General features: G+C 43.5%; 2 protein-coding genes across 5 annotated transcripts in view; one reads left to right on the plus strand and one right to left on the minus strand.

Annotated features, from left to right (window-relative positions):
* IFT172 (intraflagellar transport 172) overlaps positions 1-8,092 on the plus strand; it is a 44,093-nt gene extending 36,001 nt beyond the window's left edge. For all 3 annotated transcript variants that reach the window (XM_074288311.1, XM_074288310.1, XM_074288312.1), the window contains exons 36-48: positions 3,523-3,621; positions 3,818-3,927; positions 4,037-4,100; positions 4,204-4,290; positions 4,470-4,586; positions 5,388-5,498; positions 5,629-5,748; positions 6,655-6,750; positions 6,887-6,946; positions 7,030-7,128; positions 7,372-7,525; positions 7,624-7,715; positions 7,898-8,092. In XM_074288311.1, coding sequence (XP_074144412.1) covers positions 3,523-3,621; positions 3,818-3,927; positions 4,037-4,100; positions 4,204-4,290; positions 4,470-4,586; positions 5,388-5,498; positions 5,629-5,748; positions 6,655-6,750; positions 6,887-6,946; positions 7,030-7,128; positions 7,372-7,525; positions 7,624-7,715; positions 7,898-7,987 — 1,299 coding nt within the window. In that variant the 3' untranslated portion in view covers positions 7,988-8,092. The remainder of the gene's footprint in view (positions 1-3,522; positions 3,622-3,817; positions 3,928-4,036; positions 4,101-4,203; positions 4,291-4,469; positions 4,587-5,387; positions 5,499-5,628; positions 5,749-6,654; positions 6,751-6,886; positions 6,947-7,029; positions 7,129-7,371; positions 7,526-7,623; positions 7,716-7,897) is intronic.
* KRTCAP3 (keratinocyte associated protein 3) lies at positions 8,077-9,560 on the minus strand. 2 transcript variants are annotated; one of them, XM_074288339.1, is made up of 7 exons: positions 9,456-9,560; positions 9,156-9,340; positions 9,016-9,075; positions 8,726-8,914; positions 8,493-8,627; positions 8,286-8,398; positions 8,077-8,195 (listed from the first exon to the last, which is right to left on the minus strand). In XM_074288339.1, exons 1-6 carry the CDS (start codon positions 9,481-9,483, stop codon positions 8,291-8,293), a joined length of 705 nt encoding a protein of 234 aa, XP_074144440.1. In that variant the 5' UTR covers positions 9,484-9,560; the 3' UTR covers positions 8,077-8,195; positions 8,286-8,290. The 2 variants fall into 2 exon arrangements, with proteins under 2 accessions (XP_074144440.1, XP_074144439.1); XM_074288338.1 differs by having other exon boundaries at positions 8,077-8,198.
* Positions 9,561-9,640: the final 80 nt, after the last annotated feature.

Here is a 9,640-nt window from a genome sequence, read left to right on the forward strand (position 1 = left end):
ATTACCTTACTGCTCCATAACTTGAAAGAAATTCTAAAATTGGGGCAGCTAGATGGCTCAGTGGATAGAGCACCAGCTCTGCATTCAGGAGGACCCAAGTTCAAATCTGGTCTCAGACACTTAACATTTCCTAGTTGTGTGACCCGGGGGGGGGGGGGGGGGGGTGTAAAAGAAATTCTAAAATTGAGAGGTTAGTGAAAATTAGATGTAATTTTCTTCACATTCAAGGTCATAACTCCTCCTAAAATCTGTCCACAGTCTGAATACCCTGTTAAGAATTCTTGGTCTAAATCTGTATTTGCCAATATGTTCCCCAATTATCGCAGCAGTTTTTGTTGAATAGTGTGTTCTTAATCCAATAGATAGGATTGAGTACTATTTAAATACTTCATATGTTCCATTGATCAACCATTATTAAGTAGTTCTGATGATTGCCAGTTTTGTAATATATTTTTAGATCTGATATTTATAGGCTTTTCCTTTTCACTTTTTTTTCATTATTTCCAATGAATGAGATTATCTTGACTTTTTGTTCTTTCAAAAGAATTTCCTTAACAAATACACCCTTCTGAGAAGCAGAAAGCTGGGAAACAATTTTTACACACAGTGTTTCTGATAAAGATCTTATTTCTAAAATATATAGAGAACTGACTCAAATTTATAAGAATGTAAGTCATTTCCCAGTTGATAAAATGGTCAAAGGATATGAAGAGAGTTTTCAGATAAAGAAGTTAAAGCCATCTATAATCAGATGAAAAACATGCTCTATATCCCTTTTGATTATTGAAAAGCAAATTAGGACAACTCTGAGGTACCACTTCACACCTCTCAGATTGACTAAGATGACAGAAAAAGATAATGATGAATGTTGGATGTGGGAAAACTGGATACTAATACATGTTGCTGGAGTTGGGAAATGATCCAAATATCCTACAGAGCGATTTGGAACTATGCCCAAAGGACTATAAAACTCTGCATACCCTTTGACCCAGCAGTGTTTCTACTGGGCTTCTATCCCAAAGAGATCTTAGAGGAGGGAAAGGGACCCACATGTGCAAAAATGTTTGTGACAGCCCTTTCTGTAATGGCAAGAAACTGGATACTGAGTGGATGCCCATCAATTGGAGAATAGCTGAATAAATAATGGTATATTAATTTTATGGAATATTATTTTTCCACAAGAAATGACTAGCAGACTGATTTCAGAAAAGCCTGCAAAGACTTACATGAACTGATGCTGAGTGAAGTGAGTATAGAACCAAGAGAACATTGTACACAGCAACAGTAAGATTATATACATTGATCGACTGTGATGGAATTGACTCTTATCAGCAATGAAGAGATTCAAAGCAACTCCAAGGCAAGCCAATTCCAGACTTGGGATGGTAAATGCTATCTGCACCTGGAGAGAAAGCTATGGAAACTGAATATGTATTGAAGCATAGTATTTTCATCTTTTTGTGTTTTTTTTCCTCCTTTCTCATGGTTTTTTCTTTTGGGTCTGATTTTTCTTGCACAACATGACAAATATGGAAATATTTTTTTAAAGGATTACACATTTTAACCTATAATTAGATTGCTTGCTGCCTTGGGGAAGGAGGGGGTGGTAAAGAAGAGGAGAAAAATTTGGGAAACAATGTCTTTAAAAAATGAAGGCTGAAAACTATCCTTACATGTAATTGCGAAAATAAAATACTATTGAGAAAATTTTTTTTCTAAAGACCAAATGTGCCCTTCTGACAACATTCATTCCTCTACTTCAAAAAACCCACTACCTACCAAACAAATTCCTATATCCCAACTTAAAATGACTACTTTCCATGCCACATTTTTGTTCTTTTGCTTCTGCTTTTACTTTTGCAGTGCCTCATGTCTGAAATGAGTTCTCCACCTCAATTCCTCCATTTGACAGCCCCTTTAAGACACAATCCAAATTCCATGACTCCTTTCCTGCTCTGCTGTAAAGCTCAAAGTAGTTTCTTTCTCCTCAGATTTCTTCACAATGTTGTGCCTTGACTACTTTTTTCACTTATCAAATCCTCCTTGTATTCCAATTATTAATGCACTAGTCTTTTCCTGTTAGGTTGTTAGCTCCTTGCTAGAAGGATCTATGTATGTGTATGGGATGGGTGGAATAGGACAGGATCTGTCTTTACATACCCAGCAAGCAAATAGAATACCTGTATTAGGTGAATGCTCCTTGAATGGTCACTTTCCTTTGCACTTACTGAATTAGGCCACAGTATATGAAGGGATGATGGTGAATGGATTAATTTGATGGAGGCCTTGAAGTTGCTAAGGATTAGCTAATTCCAAACTGTCACTTAAAAATAATTTATTATAAATTAAATAATTATGAGCAAACACATTCAATTACATATATATTTGTATGTGAAAGCATAAACTTTTATTATTTAGTTTGTTCTCTCCTTTATGCAGCCCAAAAATAATCAAGGTATTGGGGAGTACATTTCCTTGTTCCATGTTAGCAGTAGTCTGACCTCTCCATTCCAGTAAACTGGTGGCTCTCTATAATCAAATCAATATAATCTCTCTATAATCAAATACAAAACCTCTGCTTGACTTGAAAAGCCCTTCACAATTTGGCCCCCTCTCTATTTCTAGTCTTACCTTTTACTTTTTTCTTACATACCCTACAATCTGGAAATACAAGTCTACTTGCTGTTTTTCCCTTATGACCTTCCATTTCCCAATTCCTTGCCTTCTGTCTGTCCCCCACACCTGAAATGCTTTTCTGCTTCATCTTCTCCACCTGATGTACATCAAAACAGTTTATTGGTCCCACCTCTGCAAAAGGTGTTTCCCAATCCTCCCCACAGCTAGCACCTTTTCTCGGAGAGCACCTCCCATTTACTTTGAATATATCTTGTTATGTACATAGTTATTGCATATTGTTTTCCCTATTGGAAGATGAACTCCTTAAGAACAGGAACCAATTTTACTTTTCTTTGCATCCCCAGAGCTTAGCACAGTGCCTGATGCATAGGAAATACTTTAACAAGTGCTTATTGACTAACAATTTGAGTTCCAGAGTAGAATATTCTTTTTATTTTTCTGGAGTGAAGAATTGGGTTTTTTTGTTTTGTTTTGTTTTGTTTTCCTGAGGCTGGGGTTAAGTGACTTGCCCAGGGTCACACAGCTAGGAAGTGTTAAGTGTCTGAGACCAAATTTGAACTCGGGTCCTCTTGAATTCAAGGCTGGTGCTCTATCCACTATCACCTAGCTGCCCCATGGAGTGAAGAATTCTTAATGCAAAAAGGAAGTTGGGATAACTATAGAAACAGGCCATTTGTTGGGTCATGTGAAGGTTATTATGAATCAGTGGGTAGATTTTAAAGAATGTTATGGAAGGGAAAGCATCAGAGGAATTTGTGACAGGAGAGATGGCTTACATGGAACATTCATAGGAATTAGTCCACTTATGTTCTATGAAATAAAAATGGTGAGAGCTGTATCAGAATCTGGCTGTCTTATCTGCTTCCTTTTAATTTTTCCCTCCAGGCTGCTGAACTCTCCATCAAGTTCCTACCGCCACAACGTAGTCTGGAAGTTGTTCGGGCTGTAGGTCCCCAATTGATCGGAATTGGGAAGCATAGTGCTGTAAGTGGGGTGCTGGGGGACAGGGCAGAGGGGAATATAAAGGAGGCTGCAATGGTTTAGGGGCAGGGCAGAGGTGGAGGTCCCTGAACTCAAGAAAATACAGACTAGAGATGTGACTGGGAAAGAGAAGAATATGTATTATTAAAAAAAGTAGAGATGACAGATAATCTCTAATAATTGATTTGTAACTTTATAGGCAGCAGAACTCTATCTGAACTTAGACCTAATTAAGGAAGCAATTGATGCTTTCATGGAGGGTGAAGAATGGAACAAGGCCAAGCGAGTGGCCAAGGAATTAGATCCCAGGTAAATGCAAAACCCCACCCTTTACTTAGAAACCTTTCACTTTTTTTAAGGATGAAATGGAAATGGGATATAGCTTCTAGCAATTAAGAGATTAAGCCTGTCTCCCTAGGTATGAGGACTATGTGGACCAGCAATATAAAGAGTTCCTGAAGAACCAGGGCAAAGTGGATTCGGTGAGTTACCAGAAAATGCCAAAATTGGTGAGGATACAGAATTCAAGAAGGGACCAAAGAAAGATGGCTCTCATGGAAATTTTTCTCTTCAATTTGTCAATAGCTTGTAGGTGTGGATGTCGTGGCTGCTCTGGACTTGTATGTGGAGCAGGGTCAATGGGATAAATGCATTGAAACAGCCACCAAGCAGGTAAGTGTTCCCATCACCCCATCCCTAGCCCTTTGCTTCCACTTTCCTTCGTTTGCTTGTAGAGTTTGTGTCTAAGGCTATTCCACTTGTGTTCACATCCTCCTTTTCTCTTAAATATACCCATGCTTCCAAGTCTTTCTGGTCCCAAACTTCTCCCCTCCATCTTCTTCTCTGGACAGAACTACAAGATCTTGCACAAGTACGTGGCATTGTATTCAACCCACCTGATCCGAGAGGGGGGCTGTGCTCAGGCACTAGCTCTCTATGTGCAGCACGGAGCACCTGCCAATCCACAGGTACTGGCTCTTCCTGGGAGAAACTTCACAGAAACTCTTTCTTCCTATGGACCTTTGTCACTTACAATAGAGGGGAGGAGGAGTATCCCTGTGTATAACCTAGCCCACCTAAGACTGTCCTGCACCTGCCTAGGTAGCCCACTATATCCTAGTAAGAAGTGGTCCTTTGGAAATGCATACTTTGCTGAAACACATTCATATTTTGGGAAATCCTTTAAATTTTTTAACATCATGAAATCTTTGATAATCCATCAGCAACATTCTTTCAGACACTAATCTTGCTACTGGAAATAGGAAATGTCCCCAGTCTCTTATTAATTTTTCCCCAAAAGAAATATTCTCACTCCCTCTTCTCCTTTGTCTCATCTCAGTTCAACACATCTATACTCTAGAAGGCTATGGCTGTGCAAAGACTAGCCCATATCTTGTTTTACAGGCAGAATTTGGAGTTAGGAAACCCAAGTTCCAGGCCCAGTTTAGATGCTTTCTAGCTGTGTGATCCTGAAAAACATTTAGCCTCTCAACTTCAATTCCTCTATGAAATAGGAATACTACTTGTACTAGGGTTGTGAGGCAAGTACTTTGTTAAAAAATGCTATAAAAATGAATTCCTAGTTTACATCATTCCTTTTTTTTCCTTCTTCCATACTACTTGGCCTCTGAAAAACATTTTTCCCTTATATATACACAGTTTCTCTCATTTAGTACCCCTTTTTCCAAATAATAAATCTCTCTTCCAATTCCAGTTCCTTCCTTCTCCCTAAGATTCTTTTCTTTCTTTCTCACTCCAATAATTTCCAGAACTTCAACATTTACAAAAGAATCTTCACAGACATGGTGAGTTCCCCTGGAACCAACAGTGCTGAAGCCTATCACAGCTGGGCTGACCTTCGGGATGTCCTCTTCAATTTGGTGAGTCAAGCATTTGTTTACAGACATGTTTTGATCACAGAAATACTCTCTGTGCCCCTTTTCAGGGTTCATGTTACAGTGAATTCCAAACTAGGTTGCAATCTCACTTATTTTCCTTCTCTCCCCCCAGTGTGAAAACCTAGTGAAATCCAGTGAAGCAAACTCAGCAGCCCATGAAGAATTTGAGACAATGCTTCTAATTGCTCATTACTATGCCACGCGTTCTGCAGCCCAAAGCATCAAACAGCTGGTGAGATAAAAGGAAAGGCTGGAAGAACATATTTCTTTAGAGGCATAATCAAGACGTCTTAAGAATGCAAGCAGGTTTCAAGTTCATGCTGTATTAGATTTATACAGGAGGTACAAGGACAAAGGACTACCCTCAAGTCTCAGGTCTTTTTTTGGCACTGGACTAATGTTACTACTTAGCATCTTAGAAGAATCAAAAAGGAACCTGGATTCAGTGATTACTGAGTCCAGGTTCCTATCATTGGGAATCCACAACTTCCTGAGGCATAGCTAGTGATTAAATAATAAATCACATTTATATAGCACACCTCAATGTTTAAAGTAGTTGAAAGCACTGAGTCTCCCAAAAGTCATGAACCCACAGCTAGTCAGTGTCCACATTTAGGTTAGAACTGATAACTACCCAGTGCGGAGCAAGATTTCTTTCTATGACATAGAGGGACTGAGTGCTAGAAAGCTCTTAATTTTTAATCTGCCAAATAGGCATCTAGCAGCCCTAGATTAAGCATCTTCCCTCTGACAGCCCTTCAGACATTTGAAGAGTTTTGACATACCTTCAATCTCTATTCACTGTCCAGCTCCCCTATTCTTATAATGATCTCTCTGATGCTTTCCATGGCTACATTCTATTTAAGTATGCAATTCCTATTTCTCATTCTTCATCTCATGATATACATCATGTTTGTCAACACAATCATCACAGACTTATAAAGCTGGAAGGACCTACACATAATGTTAGAGCTTAGAAGGATCTTGTCCAAACTGTTCATTATGGAAATGGACATCTAACAGTCCAGAGAGGTTAAATATTTGTATAGAGTCATGTCATTTGTCTTTCTGAGGCTGCAACCTCCCTAGTACAGGCCTGTATCCTTGGTTTAATTATTTTTAAAATCATAATTCTTAGGAGTCAGTGGCTGCTCGTCTATCTGTATCCCTCTTACGACACACCCAACTAATCCCTGCAGATAAGGCTTTCTATGAAGCAGGCACAGCTGCCAAGGTGAGTGATGAAATAGGTAACCATGTGGCCAAAGTAATTAATAGCAAGGGGACTGGGATAAATAGGAGAACCAGGGGCCCCTAGTTACCAGAACCTGTTTACTAAATTCTCCTTTCCTTAACGATTTCCCACCTAGGCCGTAGGCTGGGAAAACATGGCATTCATCTTCCTGAACCGTTTCTTGGATCTGACAGATGTAAGTTAAGTGGCAGCTGTGCCCAGGGGAGTGGCTGATTGTACTGGATTAGTCTCACCATTTTCCTCTTGTGACTTCCCCAGGCAATAGAGGAAGGCACTCTGGATGCCCTCGACCATTCAGATTTTCAGGATACAGACATTCCCTTTGAGGTGCCACTACCAGCGAAGCAACATGTGCCGGTAAGGGCTCAGACTGAGAAGAGCCTGATTGGTCAGGTCAGAGTTCAGCTAGGGAAAATTCTCTACCAGTTCCTTGGTGAACAAATAAAGGCATTTTCATTCTTTGGATAGAAAGGGTTTGCACTTGGAACTTACTCAGGGAAGTATGAGCAGAATAAAGGAAAAGCTGTGCAAAAACCCAATTTGCCAGATGACATGCTGTGATATTATATAATCAGAGTTCTGCTTCCCATGCCCTACCAGGAGGCCCAAAGGGAAGAAGTTCGGGATTGGGTGCTCACCGTCTCAATGGACCAACGGCTAGAGCAGGTTCTACCTCGGGATGAACGAGGTGCCTACGAAGCTTCCTTGGTAGCAGCAAGTACTGGCGTCCGGGCTTTGCCCTGCCTTATTACAGGTACAACACCTTACAAACAAGGCACCTCCACTATGCTCTTGTTTTTGATGGGTAGAGAAAACTGGTAGTAAAAGTACATGTTGTTCCTCCCACTCCAGGGTACCCAATCCTGAGGAACAAGATTGAATTTAAGCGACCAGGGAAAGCAGCCAACAAGGACAACTGGAATAAGTTTCTTATGGCCATCAAGGTTTGTTTGCAGGGGAAACTCAAAGAATGATGCTAGACTGGTTCAGACTGGTTGGGTGGTCTAGATATATAGTAAACAGGATGGGGGCGAGTGTGATAATGAATGCCACTCAGCATGTGGGAGGGGCTTTTTACTTCTTGCCAAATCTCCCTTCTACCAGGATTTTTTTTCTTTTCCCACAGACCTCCCATAGCCCAGTGTGCCAAGATGTCCTTAAGTTCATTAGTCAGTGGTGTGGAGGATTACCCAGCACCAGTTTTTCATTTCAGTGAGCACAGGGATGGATGGAGAAAAGCATTTTTATAAATTTCTGAGAAAACCTGGATCACCGTTGTCCTTACATAGCCAAAGACAAATTAAATGAAAGTAGGAAACAAGTTTCTTTTATTACAATTATTTACATCACAATCTGGGTTTTTGCATGGTTTTAGGAGGGGAAAGAAAATGTCACCTCGGGCTTGTCACCTCCAATCACAAGAACTGCTGGAGAAAGTGGAAAATTAACGTTGGGGAGGTAGAAAAAAAAAAAAGCCCCAGACTCAGCCCAGAGTTTTTTTTCTTGCTCCTTACCTGTGCTAAACCCAGTTTTTCCTCACAGTCTGGATTTCTTGACTTTGTTCCAAAAGCTGTTCACTTTCTTGCCTTTTCCCCTTGGGGAATTCGGGCTCTTCTAGTTCCTGAAGCTACAAAAGAGCCGGTCAGGACCTCGGCCTATGCCCAAGTTTTGAAACCGCTCCCCTGCCCGCCCTCAGCTCGTCCGCCCTCCTTTTTCCTTACCTGTTGCAGCAGTCCTTCCTCCCCACAGGGTTGGAAGCCCCGAAGGGCGAGGGCAGCCCCACAACAGTATCCAGACAAAGTAGCCTCGGCCGCAGCCATGAGCATGGACGGAAGCCAGAGCGCCAGCGCAGTCTCCTAGAGGGCAGAGGGGTGGGGAGCGGCCTGGGAAAAGTTCCCAGTGGGGCACGGGGGAAAGAAAGCAAGGATGGACTGAGACTTTGGAAGATGCTTACGTAGATGCGGGTGGGGTCAAACGGGCAGTCGTCAGCGGGTGCCAAGGGGTCGGAGAGGCTCTCGTAGCACTGGGCCAGCAGGCGACGGCCTCCGTTGGCGACGGTCATGGAGAACGCGAGCAGTAGCCCCAGGGAACAGGCCGCGGACAAGAGCAGGTTCAGCAGGGACACGGCCAGCAGGGCCCAGTGCTGGGGGCGGGGCACACACAAGTTAATGGAGTTTCTCCCCATCCGCACGCTCTCCGCACGCACCGAGCAGAAGAGGTAGCGCCCCCTCCCCCCATCCTCACCAGCGCGGCCAGGAGGAGGTTCCTGGAAGCCAGCAACGCCACGAGTCCCGCGGCTACGCTCTAGGGAAACAAAGGCTCGGAGATGAGGGCTGCATTCCGGCCCGCGCAGTCGAGCCCCGCCCTCCAGCCCGCCGGCTCACCAGGAGGCCCGAGCCCACGGAGACTACGTTGGCCGCGGTGTACTCGGGGGTGATGGTTCCGCCGGGATTGGACACGTGCCGTAGGACGGTGCCGTGAAGCACGGCTCCCACCAACAAGTTCACGTGCCCCACTAGGATCAAGGCGAGGCCAGCGCGCATGAGCCGCCGGGGGCCCTGGGCCGCGTCTGCGAGTACCGAGGGGGAATAGAGGAGCCCGAGGGTTCGAAAATGGGATCTGCCACAGCACCCTACCCCCCCCCCCCCGCCTTTCCCCCCCACCCCCCACCCCCGGGAAGTTACCGAAGCGGCAGTGACAGCCTCGGCACATACTGCTCCGAGCGCCGCCGGCCACCGGGCCGCCTTCCGTATACCAGAGTCCGGCCCGGCCCCGCCCCGCGTATTCTCTAGTCCGCCCCTTCCCCCACCTGCGGCCCCAGCCACGCCTCTTAATCCTTAGGGCCCTGCAGCGCCCCCTCTTGGAGAAG

Source organism: Sminthopsis crassicaudata, chromosome 2, assembly GCF_048593235.1.
Source record: "Sminthopsis crassicaudata isolate SCR6 chromosome 2, ASM4859323v1, whole genome shotgun sequence".
In the NCBI taxonomy this organism is placed as follows: Eukaryota; Metazoa; Chordata; class Mammalia; order Dasyuromorphia; family Dasyuridae; genus Sminthopsis; species Sminthopsis crassicaudata.

Coding starts and splice junctions, on each gene's coding strand:
- KRTCAP3 (XM_074288339.1), bottom strand. CDS start 9,483: ATGTGCCGAGGCTGTCACTGCCGCTTCG. Junction 9,341..9,455: donor AGGCTGTCACTGCCGCTTCG/GTAACTTCCCGG, acceptor CGGTACTCGCAG/ACGCGGCCCAGGGCCCCCGG. Junction 9,076..9,155: donor CCGTGGGCTCGGGCCTCCTG/GTGAGCCGGCGG, acceptor TTGTTTCCCTAG/AGCGTAGCCGCGGGACTCGT.